Source organism: Equus quagga, chromosome 12 (genome assembly GCF_021613505.1).
Source record: "Equus quagga isolate Etosha38 chromosome 12, UCLA_HA_Equagga_1.0, whole genome shotgun sequence".
NCBI lineage: Eukaryota > Metazoa > Chordata > Mammalia > Perissodactyla > Equidae > Equus > Equus quagga.
The window spans coordinates 9,300,812-9,316,110 of record NC_060278.1 but is presented as its reverse complement, the minus strand read 5'-3'; the positions used below and the strand labels follow the sequence as shown (position 1 = coordinate 9,316,110).

Below are 15,299 nucleotides of genomic sequence, written 5' to 3'. Positions count from 1 at the left end.
GGAAAAAAAAGCAGCAGCAAAGGTTGACGGGGTGACTGGATTGACGTGTGAGGACAGGAGAATTTGCTTGGCTAATAACATCCTTTGCTAGATAGTGGGGAGAAAAATGATGAGACTGAATAGGACTTGAACAATTGAGAGATTACTAAGCCGATAGAATTTATTGTGGATATTTCATGTAAAGAGTAGAATGGTGTGCACCCTCGTACTTGTCATGAGGTCTGGATGGTGGACATCCTATCATGCTGAAAACCGTGCTGTTAACCTTACCTTGACTACCTCTTGGGAACGGTGTCTGAACTGTAACGTCTGGAGTCAGAAATGACCCTAACACATTTCCTAATAAAATAAATATTTTTATTACTAGTGAAATAAATGTGTTTGTAATTGATTCAGCCCTGGGAGAGAAAGTCCCTGACTCAGAAGGCGTGAGTGTCAGCCATGTTCCAGGTGACATATGACCACCACCCAGAGATTGCAGACATGCAAGCTATGGCAGACACTCCAGGAGATTCCACACACCACCCTGTTCCAAATATAACCCCATTCTTATGCTCTAATTCTGATGTCCCAAGCATCATAGGTGACCACTTGGGTCTTTTGCTCTCATTCTGGCTCAAAGGACCAAAAACTTGTCCTCCCCTGCGTGTTTCAGCAAATACAAATCCTAGGTTCACTGCATCAGGAATAAAAATAGGATGTTTGCTGCTCTGGTTGACACGATACTGATTAGTGTAACCCTAACTCTGCTCTGACCCCAGTCCTTTCCTGGGTGTGGCTACTTCCGGGTGCATCTTCCTCACTTCCGCCCGCCAAAATTCAGATTCAAATCTGGCTCCTCCCCTTCTACTGCATCACTTTCCCTCCCTAACACTGCCCTCACCCACAGCTTGTACCTGTGGAGACAAGTTGATTTAACCAGGGGATATCCTGGTTCTTAAAGCAGAAGCCAAGTTATTTGGGGGTACAGTGAATAAAGAAAAACTAGCTTCCTCCCTTTTCTCCAATCCTTGGTCATAAGGTGAATGTTGCTAGTGGTAGATGCTCCTTTGGGCTGTGGTCAGGGTCTGTTGGTTGCCTGGTTAGAGGAAAACAGGATAAGGTAATTGGATCTCAGAGCATCCTCCAAACTGGAAGGATGTTGTATACCAAGCAAGTCGCTCCTGCTTCTGACCAGGAGCTGGACCTCTTCTGTAGCTCGTTTCCCTGCTTTTTGTCATCAGAAGAGCTGATCTTCTTCCTACCAATTTCCTGCCCCCAGAGGTTACCATCTTAGAAGCAGGGAATCATTTTTAATTGTTTTGTTTACTTCTAAGTTCCACTCAATAGACGCAATGTTGTAACTCCTTTCTCTTGCTTGGTAGAGCAATGTTTAGTGACATTAAAATGAAACCAGTCTTGCAGTTAGCATCTACTGACAAATATAATTCATTTAGTTAAAACTGTATATTCCAAACCTAAACATACTCAGTGTTTATGGGACATTCAAACATACAGCTTAGGATAAAGGAAAATATCTGTTTCTGGAGCCGAACCACAATCACTGCTAAATATGTTATGAAGACTTTTAATCTGGTTCAAGGTGACTCTCCGGGATGTGGTGGTCTCCCATCTAAAAGCAGAGACTCAGAAAGTTAACATGGCAGAGTGTCCTGGTTTGGAAACAGTAGAATTAAACCAAGTGGATGTTTACTTCCTTTTTTCCCACTTTTGATTTTTTTTTTTTTTTAGTGTTATCTCACTGGCTTTCTTGGCTACGTCCTTTGTCAGCAACTGCTTCAATTCCCTTTGGAAAGAGGCAACTTTCAGTATCAAGTTAGGTAGCATGAATCTCACATCCTCTAAGCACAGCTTGCTGCCTTTGCAGGTGACTGCAGCACGATTTTGGCAACTGTCCAATATAGTCTCTCTTTCTCTGTCTTCCTCTGCCCTTATCTTTCTCTGATTCATGTTGACAGTACCCACAGTATATGAGTCCCTTTAAACATTCCTAGGGTTTATAATTCACTTTTACATTTGTAATTCAGGCAAATTGACAGGCAAATCAAAATCAGATATTCTCTTAAAATAACACAGAATGGAAAACTCTAAAAACTTTCAAAACATATGGTTTCCTAAGCCATTTTCCTGCCGTGGTTTTAAAATAAATGATCAGTAGTTTTATGATTCAAGCCATTTAGAGGCAGTTTCTACCGTGTCATGGCAGGAATTTTTGTTTCTTTTTATACAGTCTTATGTCATATGTCCAAGAAGAGAATGCCATTTCTTCTGCTTTAATTTTGCTTACATTTCTTATGATAGTCTGAAATCACTATCTAGTGCATTTTCTTTGGGCTATCAGTTATGACTTTGGTTGTGGTCAAATAATGTTTGTGAAAGAAATGTGTAAGTATTTCAAAGCATCACACAAAGAGTTGAATGGCTGTGAAGTATTTCATTTTTAAAATTGGTTTTGGTCAGGATGGGAGGGGCATAGAAGTCTCTTTTAGTGAGTCATTTGATAATAATTTAAAAATAATAATTCAATACCTAATTGTCTTCATTCAAAAGGTACAAAATAAGTTACAATTCTAGAATGTCATAATTCAGCCAACGCAGATGACTTGAACGGAATAACAGACGCAAGGAAGCCAGCTAGTTAAAATAAAAATAATTCAGTACTAGCAAGTCAGGATCTGGGTTAAAGTGGGTTAAAGTCCTTTGGCACTGTTTGTCGCTAGCTGTGTATCTTTAGATCAATAACTAAACCTCTCTGGTCTAAGTTTCTTTATCAGTGTAAGGAGGGCAGAGGGGTGGTTTATTTCTGAGTTGCTTCCTACTCTCACTATCTATTATTTTATAACTAAAATTGAAGGCCATTTAATTTCATTCTAATCTTTGCAAATTGGTCATATCATTTTATTGATTTGTCTGCAAAAATCAACCTAAGCATAGAGAACATGTTAGTATCCCTTATATACAAACAACTGCAGATGCTGATTGCAGAGCGCTTCCTTTTTGCCCATCAGTTCCTATTTGCCTGGTATGTTGGTTCTGATAGCATCCTGTCCTATGGTACTCACCCAGCCTGCTCCTCCCCATCCTGCCTTCTCTGTCCTTTCTCAATGGCGGCAGCAGCATCTTGACTCTCCCAGGACATGACAGGGTAGTGCCACATCCCCCAGCCTGGGCTGGTGTCACCTTCTCATGGTCCATGATGATCCCCCTACTTTGAGATCCAAGCATTGTTCCCTTCCTCACCCCTCTCTCAAATGGGTTTCAAGTAGGAAACAAGTATGGGCTGAGGCTCTAAGAAAGGACTTGATGCATGTCACCAAAAGGACCCTGCACCAAACTCAATCTACACAGCCTGGGCTGTAGCTTCTAATTCCCAGAACAAAATCAGAGAAACAGGGATCGCGCATTTTCCAACCACAAGGCTCTACCACTTAGAGGAGTTTGTTGGCTTTTGGAAGAATCTGACTACTAACTCAGGATGCAAAGCCTGGGACCAGAAGAAGAGGGCATTTAGAGTTAAAAAAAAAAAATTCTGAGGGAGATAAGCAGAAACTGTGAGCCACAGATCACAAGACTTCAGGACAAATAAGAGAGAGATTGTTTTCAAAGTGAAGGAATTTTTACTGTCGCTTGACTGATGCAAAAGGAAACATTTTGACAAGCATTTATGGAGTGCCAGCTGTGTACCAGGTCTTGTGCTAGAAATTAGAGATCTGAATTAGGCATAGCCTCTATCATCAGTGAGTTTATAACCTGATACAATTTCAAGAAAATGTCATCAATTCCATGATCACAAACAGAGAATGTTACAGAAACATGAACTCTCGTGATTGGTCACTGAAAGGTTTTATGAAGAGATTGTGTGTGCAGAATGAGGAAAAGAAGAGAATGAGCTGGAACTAAACTAAAGTGTGAAATAATGTGGGGTTCTTGGGAACCTACGAGGAGTTTAGCTGGCTGAAAAACATATGAGAGAAAAGTAGCTGGAAATGAAGATGGAGAGGCAGGCAGACACCAGAAGATGCAGAACCTTCTTTTCTGCGTAACTTGGTAAGGAGCTACAACTTCATCCTTAAAGGAGCAGGGGCCTCTGAAGGATGTTAATTGGGACAGAAGATGATCTGATTCGCCTGCTAGAAAGATCACTGTGACAGCTGTGTGGAAGATGGGTTGGACAGCGGCAAGACCAGAGGCAAAGAGACTAGTTAGAGCATAACACCACGGGCTGAGCACGTGCATGATGATGTTTGTGAGTTGGAATATGACCCTGATCCTGATGGATAGACATAAAACTAAGAATGGACGGTTCTCCTGTTAGTTGTTTTTAATGTTCAAAGAAGGTGTGTTTTTGATAATTAAATCAATATATTAATGATTTTGAAGCCAAGTACGTAGTTTTTTCCTTAAGCTTTTAAGTTCTGCTTACACATTTTTTTTTAAGATTTCATTTTTTATAGCACTTTTAGGTTCACAGCAAAATTGGGTGGAAAGTACAGAGTTCTTGTGTACCCCCTGCCCACACCCATGCATAGCCTCCCCACCTATCAACATCTTGCACCTGAACAGTACTTGTGTTACAATTGCTGAACCTCCACTGGCACATCATTATCACCTAACGTAGTTGACATTAGGGTTGACTCTTGGTGTTGTACTTCCTTTGACTTTGGACAAATGTGCACTGACCTGTATCCACTGTCATAATATCATACAGAGTAGTTTCACTGGCCTAAAAATCCTCTATGCTCTGCTGTTCATCCCTGCCTCCCCTCTAACCTCTGGCCACCGCTGATCTTTTTTACTGTCTCCATGGTTTTGTCTTTTCCAGAATGTCATATAGTTGGAATCACACTATGTAGCCTTTTCAGATTGGCTTCTTTCACTTAATAATATGATTTAAGATTCCTGTGTGTCTTTTCATGGTTTTATAGCTCACTTATTTTCAGCACTGAACAACATTCCATTATCTGGATGGACCACAGTTTATTTATCCACTCACCCTCTGAAGGACATCTTGGTTCCTTCAAGTTTTGGCAATTATGAATAAGGCTGCTACCAACATCCATACACAGGTTTTTGTGTGGACATAAGTTTCCAATTCCTTTGGTTAAATACCAAGAATCTCACTTGCTGGATCATATGGTAAGAGTATGTTTAATTTTGAAAGAAACCACCACACTGTCTTTCAAATTGGCTGTTCCAGTTTGCTTTCCCATCAGTGATGAATGAGAGTTTCTGTTGCTCCACATCCTCGTCAGCACTTGGTGTTGTCAGTGCTTTGGATTTTGGCCATTCTAAGAGATGTGTGGTGATATCTCATGGTTGTTTTAATTTGCATTTGCATGATAACATATGATGTGAAGCATGTTTTCATATGCTTATTTGCCATCTATGTATCTTCTTTTGGTGAGGTGTATGTTAAGATCTTTGGCCCTTTTTTTATTGTTGAGTTTTAAGAGTTCTTTGTTTATTTTAGATAACAATCCTTTATCAGATGTGTCTTTTGCAAATATTGTCTCCCAATCTGTGCCTTGTCGCCTCATTCTCTTGCCACATCTTTTTATTCAATTTGTGACTGTTAGTCTTTGTATAAGAATAGAAACAACTTTCAGGCAACTTTCTTCACTTAACTCATAAATATAAACTTAAGTTGCCCTAAACAGACATAATTAATTAAATTCTTTCAAACAACTGAACCTATATAAAAATTTAGTATGTCTCAGTCTTTTAAAAACTCCAAATGACTGACAAAGCAGGCTTACAAGTACGGATAAGCACTTTATAAACTTTCTCATCATTTAACGAAATCTTTTTATGCACTTAAGCTTATTAGCCCTGAAAATCTAATAATTCAAAATTATTCATGTAGTAGGTCAAGTTATACACTTGAATACAATTTGCAATCGAATTATGCTTTCAAATTAAAATCATAAGTATATTCTCAAATAAGCAATTAAATTTAAGTCACAAGACTGTCAGAGTTTTTGCTATGTCTCTAATATTATCTTAAAGGTTTTAAACATTTAAGAATAAACACATTGATTGTCCCAAGATTACACATCTTATTCATAAATTTAACATAAAAGCTCTCGTACTGTGTTCATTTGCTAGGACTGCCCTAACAAAGTACCACACACTGGGTGACTTAAGAGGAATTTAATTCCTCACAGTTCTAGAGATTAGAAGTCTGAGACAAGGTTAGTGCCTTCTGAGGGCTGTGAGGGAGAATCTGTTCCATGCCTCACTCCTAGTTTTTGGTGGTTCCCTGGCAGTCGATGGTGCTCCTTGAATTGAAGATGCATCACCTTGATTTCTGTCTTCTTTGATGCGTCCTCGATGAGTCGAAGAGTCCAAAGAAAGATTTCTTGCACTCTCAAGGTCTGGTGGTAGTGCTTCTTTATTCAGAGAATAGCATGGAGTAGCATGGGGACAGGACCCATGGGCAGTGAAGAGCTGCAATGGGTTGAGGGTAGGGCTAAATTTATAAGACATAGGTCTGTGAGTTATATCTTTACAAGACAAAAGAAAGATCATGTAAAAAAGTCATTAAAATGCTATCAGTGCAGGTGGGGTCTGGTTATCAGGTGATCCTATAACTTTGGATAAGAATCAGATCAGATCAGATCAGGATGTCCTATGCTTCCCAGAGGATGATCTATATAGGTATGTAGGGCAGGACGCCTTAGGCTTTTTCTCCCTGGGGCAGCCTTGATCCTCATCATTCTTCACATGGCATTCTCCATGTAGAGTTCTCACTCTCTTACCATATGATCCTGTAATCAAGGTCCTTGGTATTTACCCAAGGAGTTGGAAATTTATGTCCACACAAAAACCTGTGCATGGATGTCAGCAGCAGCTGTATTCATAATTGCCCAAACTTGAAGCAACCAAGATGTCTTTCAGGAGATGAGTAGGTTAATAAACTGTGGTACATCCAGACAATGGGATATTATTCAGTGCTAAAAAGAAATGAGCTCTATCAAGCCATGAAAAGACATGGAGGAATCTTAAAAGCATGTTACTAATTAAATGCTAAGAAGTGAATCTGAAAAGGCTGCATACTGGATGATTCCATCCATAGACATTCTGGAAAAGACAGAATGTTGGAAACAGTAAAAATATCAGTGGTTGCTAGAGGTTGAGGGAAGGAGGGATGGACAGGCAGAGCACAGAGGATTTTTAGAGCAGGGAAACTACCTTATGATGTTAAAACAGTGGATACATGTCATTGCACATTTGTCCAAAGTCAAAGAAAGTCCTACACCAAGAATGAACCCTAATGTAAACGATGGATTTTGGGTGATAATGTGTCAGTGTAGGTTCATCGATTGTGACAAATGTACCACTCTGGTGCAAGACATTGATAGTGGGAGAGGCTGTGTGTGTGGGGGCAGGGAGATGTGGGAACTCTATACTTCCCACTCAGCTTTGCTGTGAACCTAAAACTACTCTAAAAATAAAGTTTACAAATTAAAAAATTATAATAAAATATAGAAAATAAAAATGCATAGACATGATCTATATAGAAAATGATCCATGCCCTTTGGTTCCAAGAGCCTGTAAAATCCTTGAAAGCAGAGATTATTATTTACTGATATATCCACAGTACTTCACATAGCATTTAATAGTTAATGGATGATGCATGAATCAATGAATGGGTGGATGGATGGTTGAGTAAGAGGTACAGTGCAGTGAACTTTCGGAGGAGAAAGAGTCTTTCTAACAGAATCGTTTTGCCTTGGGCAGATTAACTCAGTGTGGAGAGAGAAATGGCCTTGCTCCATACACACAGTGCTAGGTTGCTGTCTGCATGGCAGATCAGCCTGGAGTGAAGGCACGGGAGCTGAGCAACAGTGGAGTAGATTTGAGCCTGATATATCAGAACAGTGAAAGTCTGACTCTTCAGCAAACCAAAACTGTGTTTGTCCTCGAAAACATTGCAAGAGCCACAGCAGTCCAGCCTCCTCAAGTGCAGACGAAGCTACAGCAGGAAGTGGAGGAGATGGAGGGAATTGTGACTGTCTTCCAGTCTCTGGAGAGCACCTTTTTCCTGTAAGCCACTCTTCTTCTCCAGTGGAAGGGGGCAGCGCATTCTATGAGCTGGGAGCCAGGATGCAAATCTCAGTTCATTCAAAGTTGATGGAAAGTCGTTAGATTGCTTTATGCCCTGGTGGCTTTATATGTAAAATGGAAAAATAGTATTTCACTTGTTATTGCTAACCATCAAACAAAAAATTTCTTTGGACTCCTTGGGGAGGACTGGCAGCAGAAATTAGTCTTTGTACCATGAAGAATCCAAGTGTTCGGTCAAGATCCTACCTGTGCCTGAGGTCAGGCCCTTTGAGGCCCGTCAGTCTAGCAGCGATGCCAGACTGAGCCAGGGCCCTGATTCACTGTCTTCTGAGCCTCCAGCTTTAATCCAAATGAATATATTATAATTACAGAATAGCAGGGAGAGCCCCACAGTCAAGAAAGATTGTGCAGTCATTCTCATAAACATTCGAATAAGAATTAAATGCTGATTGATTCAGCATAGGAGTCTCTGGAGTGAATCTCTAAATCCTGTTAAAAATACAACTTTGAAACTTATATACCTGATCTTTCTGGTCTGCAACTGACAAACACACAAAGTTTTGAAGGAACACAGTTTTCAACAACCTATTTAAAGGAATGTTCTTGGTATAGATTATCTGTAAGGCCTGTAGTTTCCTCGAGAAAAACAGAGCAGGATGTCAGATCTGTATTCATTTCTCCACCTGCCACAAAAGCCCCCGCTGGTTGCTTCTTTGCCAGTTATGCATATTATAAATGGAAATTCTGTACCCGGAGGATTTTCTTAGAAAAATGATTCACATCCAGCCCATCGTCATATCTGTTGTTCTACTTCCAAAATATGCCCCAATCCATCTATTTCTTTCCATCTCCATCATTTGCTGTTCTAATCCAAGCCGCCATTGTCTCTCACCTGGACCATGGCAGTACCTTCCTGACTATTCCACTTTTCCATCTGGCTCCCAATCCATTCATTTCTCCGTAGTAGCCAGACTCACCAGTTTACAATATAACAAATGATGTAATGCCTTGAAATCTCTAGTGGCTTACCATGGCGATTAGAATGAAATCTAAACTCTTTATCGTGGTCCAGAGGGCCCGGCTGATCTTGCTCATGCTCAGCTCTCTGACTCCTTCTTGCATCACCTCTTTACTCACCATCCTCTGGCCCGCTCTGACCTTCCTTCTTCCTCAGGGCAGGCCCTTGCCCTTACTGTTCCCTCTGCCTGGAATAGTCTGATTCCACTTCTTTTCCTGGCTCACGCCCCTCCTCCTTCGGTGTTCCCTCCTCAGAGGGCAGCCTTCCCTGACCTCCCAAAGTGGAAAAGCTTTTCCAGTCACTCTCCATTGCGCCTCTCTGCTATATTTGCTTCATAGCCCCTTTTTTTCCCCTGAAAATGTTATGTTTATCTATTTGTTTACTTACTTAATGTCTGCCTTCCACTGCCTGCACAACCCCAGGGGAACAAGGATCTTTAGTCTTGCCTGCCGCTGAATCTCCTGTGACTAGAACAGCGCCTGGCATAAAATACATGTTTATTGGATGAGGGAATATATAGATATATGCATATACACACACATATATATTCATTCAACAAACATTTATTTAAATATTTATATATGTAGTATATTTAGATATGTTATATATAGAGATATATTCATTCAACAAATATATTTAAATATATATTTATATATGTTATGTGCAAAGATATTTACATATATATTCATTCAACAAGTATATTTACTTATATATTTATTTAATATATATTTATATATGTTATATATGAATAGATAAATACTCTTGAAGATTTTTTTTCATATCCAGCTTTTATCTTGATTTGGAGTGTTGGAATGGATGGAATAATCATTTTTGTTAGGTGTAGGAGCTGGGCTAGAATAAATGCAGCATATATGTATATATATATTTCTGAATATATTTTTGATGTGTCTTATTTAGGACTTTATGTAAAGAAGTAATGAAGTAATAACCAGCATAAACTCTAAGCTGTAGTCCAAAGTTCTCATGCTTTTTCTTCCTTAACTCCCCTTCAGCCACACATATAACCTCACTTTTAAGATGACCTCAAGGCAAATGAGCATAGGGAAATGAGCACATTAAGTTCTGAAGTTAGGTTTCACTTGGATAGATTTTTGTATGGACTAATGAATTAGATATTCCTACTTCTGAGGGGAGCTCCTCATTTCTACTTTTTATTCATATTTACATTCATAAAATATTTTTAAGTGCTCACTGGATAACAGGTGCCATGCTTCTCTCTGTGATTAAAATAGCTAATGAGGTCAAGTCTACGTGGATCCGTGCCTCACTGGGTCTCAGGCAGACATTGAAGTCTGCGGGTGACCTTATGCTGAGGCCTGAGAACTCTTCCCCAGCCCTGGTCCCTGCCTTGCTACGCTCACAGGCAGAGGGATACTAAGGTCTCTATGGTGTGTTTCAGCAACTTGGAAGTGTGTACAGTGTACTCGCTGCGATCTTGAACGTTGGAAACATTGAATTTTCTTCGGTGGCAACTGAACACCAGATTGATAAGAGCCATATTTCCAATCACGCAGCTCTGGAGAACTGTGAGTTTTATTGTCTTCCATTCCAAACTGAACTCTTAAAAAAAGTCTAACGACGTACTGGAAGTGTTACATGAGGATAATTGCAAGCAATTGCAATTAGATGAAATCTTTAAAAGGAATATTCGGATTTGATTTCTGTAAAATGAAGTTTTTGAAGTCCACTACTTAAAAACAGATCTTTATGCCTACAAATTAACTCATTACTGTGGAAAGCATTTCTAATAACTGGGTTTTCATGACTATTTTAGGAGCTATTTACATTTCAGTGTAAAAACACAGGAAATATAATTAAAATTTAGTAAACATCTGAAGAAGAGCTGAAGTTATCTTGTAGATTTAACATCTATATCATTTTATATGTAATGAAGACCTGTATATTTATTATCTCACTGAATGGATTTTTTACACACAGTCATCCTGGGTTGATTAATTTTACAATCATTTTCTACACAAGAAAAATGCATCATGATATTGGCTTCAAGTCAATTTTCTCATACTAGCAGAGTTTGATGCATTATTCCAATAAATTAAGGTTTCCTACTGTTATCTTTCAGTGGCATAGCTTTTTTTATTTAGAGAGTACTTTATTTTTTATTTTTAATATCAGCATATACCCCCATAATTCCAAATTTACTATGTTTCATTCATAACATAGTGAATCATAATATAAATTTTCATTTATATATATTTTTTTCTGATTTATACTTAAGAATAGAATGGGATGTTCTAGGGTAATTTGATAGTGCCAAATGCCACACCATCCTGGTGTAGACCTGTCCCCAGATTCCGATCAGCTCCATCCCACTGTGTTTCTGGAACCAGCTTGGTAATACGGCAGAACTAGTGTCTGAGGGTGGCATATAGTGATTGGCATGTACTTGGAAACGTGTTCTGATTTTCCATAGATAAAAACGTTAATTGGCAAAAGATATTAGGGTATCAAAAGTGGAAGGAATAGCCAGAAAATTCCAGTGATAAGATTCAAATCTCACCATCTGGTCATAAATAAACGAATTATCTGGAGCTGGCCCAGTGGCGCAGCAGTTAAGTGCACACATTCTGCTTCGGAGGCCTGGGGTTCGCTGGTTCAGATCCCGGGTGCAGACATGGCGCTGCTTGGCACGCCATGTTGTGGTAGGCGTCCCACGTATTAAGTAGAGGAAGATGGGCATGGATGTTAGCTCAGGGCCAGTCTTCCTCAGCGAAAAGAGAAGGATTGGCAGCAGTTAGCTCTGGGCTAATCTTCCTCAAAAAAAAAAAAAAAGAGTTATCAATAACCAACAGAATGAGTTGCAATAGAGATGTTGTAGATATGACTATATTTAGAACCAACCAAACTAAAAAGTGATTTTTATGATTGAGAACCTATTTCTGTATAACAGGAGACAGTCATATAGGTCACAAAAGGTTAATGTGAATATGAATATAGTTAAAATTAATTAAAGCACTTTCTGGAATAAACTACTCATGGAAAATAGAAACTTTACTAATTTTCATTAAAATTATATATAAAGTAACAAGGAATTATCTCCACACCAAGGCTATGTTTCCAGATAGTTTTACAGGTACATTGTCTCAACCAAGCACCAGTTCTGTCCGTTCTATCCTGTAAATAGCTGTCAAATCTGACTGCTTCTCCTTATCTCCATCATCGTCATTCTCATCCGGGGCAACATCACCTCTCACCTGAAGGAAGTGGCCTCTGAGTTGTTCATTCCACATCAATTCTTGAACTTTTTCAGGCCATTTCTCCACAGTTCGCTCAGAAACCACATATCAGTGAGTTCTCTTAATCTCCCTCTCCCTGTCACTGTTGCTCTCTCCCCCATTGCCCCCACCATGCCCCCATCCTCTCCTTCTCCCCCACTACCCCCAATGTCTTCTCTTCCCTCTCCTCCTCCATCTTCCCACTTAAATTTCTTGATTAGCTTCCCATTCCTTCTGGATAAAGAGCATCAAGACTAGAACTTTGTATTACAAAGTGTTATACTTAGCAATATATTCCCAAATAAAATGCCTTGCATGTAGTAGGCATTCAATAAATATATGTCAAATGAATAATGTGGGAATAGGAACAGACATACTTAATGGGAGACACCGTTCAGAAATAGATCCAAGAAGAATTACCAGAAATGGCATTACAAATCACTAGGAAATCAGTGTTGTAGTGACCACCAACTGGCTAACCACTGCGGGAGGGGAAATTTGAGTCCTTCTCATACACCACATACCAAAATGAATTCCAAACATATATCACTTTAAATGCAAAAGAAAAAAATCATAAAAGTACAAGACAAAATGCATTTATATAATCCTGAGATGAGAAAAGACTTGAAGGACTTTATGTGCAGAAAACCAAAAGCAGAAGTGATTTTTAAAAATGGATATTTGACTACATAAAAATTAAAACCCCTTCATACTAAAAAGAGAAAAATAAATGAACTTGCAATGCGAATGAAAAATGAGGAAAAATAGTTACAACATATCTATCAAAGCCTTTTTCTCTTTAAGCTGTAAAGAGCTGTTATAAATCGATTAGGAAAAGGTGAACATATATCAATGGGAAAAGGCAGTTTACAAATTAAGAACCACAAATCAGCAATGAAAATATGAAAAAAAGAAAATATTCAGCTTCACTAGGAATCAATTAAAAGTAAATTGAAAGGGGACGTTTTTTCCTATCAAATGGTCCATTTTTAAAAATAATAATCCCTGGTGTGCATGAAATTACATTAAAATTGTTGGTCTTTCTTTTGGTTGATAGGAGTGTAATTGGTTCAGAGTTTTGGAAGATAGCTAAATAGTGTATATCAAAAGGCTTGAATATGTTTATATGCTTTGAACCAATTGCTGAATTTAGGCACTCTATGCTAATAAAATAGTACAAAACAAGAACACAGATTCATGCCTAAAATATTTATCCCAGCATTCTTTGTAATTGTGAGCATGTGGAAACAACCTAAACATTCAAAATTTTAAAAATTATTGCTATATTATGCTATGTCAGAATATTATGCAGCAAATTAAAATTATACTTACAAACAATATTCAACAAAATGAGAAATGCTTAAGATATTATTTTAAGATAAAAATATAAGTGCGGATAATCTCCATAAACATACCTAGAAGGAAATGCAGAATGTTAACTTCGAAGGTGAGATTTCTGCAGTGAATCTATGTTACCTCTACGATGTGAGGAAATATTTTGTTTAAATAAGGTTTAGTAATCTTCGCCACATAACCAAGAAGTGTCTTGTCCCAAATACTGAAAGTAAATTCAAAATGTTCAAAGTATTTGAAAAGGAGAACAACTAATTTGAAAAATTAGCCTGACTGTCATGTCATAGTTTGGGTTAAAGATGTTTATTATATTCAAAAATGAGGTTTTTTTCACTGAGGTTAAGAATTATTAATTTTAAATTCCTCATGATATTTAATCATCATTAAATATTAAATAAATCCTAAATATTAAATATTATAAAATAAATAAATATTCGATAAATTGTCATCAAAATTAAATAAATGTTTGTTCAGGCATCAGGTTTTAACAAAATTTGGTAATTGAAATATGTAACTGAAAAGTAGTGTGATGACAGGTATGTGAATGTCAAGATAAGTTTATGCTCTTTGGTTATATATCGTAGAAGGTACTTAAAATACATTTGCTTGGGTATATTTCTGAAGTCTAGGCAACCACCCAATAGTTTTCTACATGTTCAAAATGTGTATATAATGTCCAAATTATACCAAATCTATTCATTATGTTTCTAAATTATTTGACATAATTCAGTGAAGTGATGTTTGCATCACATAAACAGCCATGCACTTGTGCAAATGCCTCCCTCTGGCAGCCAGTGTGGTCTGGGCTGTGCTATCTTATGCAGCAGCCTGTGTTTGACCAGTCAAGATAAGCAGAGAAAAATAACCAAGAAGAGACTAGGACCACGATTGAATAGTAACTTATTTTTACATTATAAAATCTTCACATATTTATTTCATGTCATTTGAAGAAGGTAAATTAAGACATTTTTATTTCTTCTAACACATCTGTTTATTTTTTAGCTGCTTCTTTGCTTTGCATTCAGGCAGATGAGCTACAGGAGGCGCTCACCTCCCACTGTGTGGTCACTAGAGGAGAGACCATCATACGACCCAACACTGTAGAAAAAGCTACTGACATCAGAGATGCTATGGCTAAAACTTTATATGGCCGTCTCTTCAGTTGGATAGTCAATCGCATTAACAGCTTGTTGAAGCATGACACATCACCAAGGTAAACATTTTTATAGAAACTTTTTTTCCCCAGATGTCAGATGATGTAAATCTCTTCTCTAATTTACTGATTTGTATCCAAGTCCCTTTGAAGATGTTTCCAATTGGTATCATTTAATTATCAAAGTTAATTTCAGTAGATCTGCTTTATTTCCTACTAGTACCACTTCCTTGTGCCAAACAGCTCTAAAATGTTTAAATTGCTGGAACATAAATACCGTAGCAACATTAATAAACATAATAGAAAGTGAATTTCTAATGTGTTATCTTACTATCAATTTATGTGTCTTTTAATCAGAAGGTGTGCTATGCAGCAGTTACCATTTTATACTTGTATAAAAGGTTAATTCAGCTGTTCTTTGTTTTTGTTCTGAGAGTTTGAATTAAATCTTGAA

The 15,299-nt window shown here is 38.0% G+C and overlaps 1 protein-coding gene across 1 annotated transcript in view; it reads left to right on the top strand.

Annotated features, from left to right (window-relative positions):
• Positions 1-15,299, top strand: part of MYO3A (myosin IIIA) — a 218,365-nt gene that overhangs the window by 117,448 nt on the left and 85,618 nt on the right. Inside the window, exons 18-19 of the mRNA XM_046678079.1 lie at positions 10,506-10,632; positions 14,695-14,905. Coding sequence (XP_046534035.1) covers positions 10,506-10,632; positions 14,695-14,905 — 338 coding nt within the window. The remainder of the gene's footprint in view (positions 1-10,505; positions 10,633-14,694; positions 14,906-15,299) is intronic.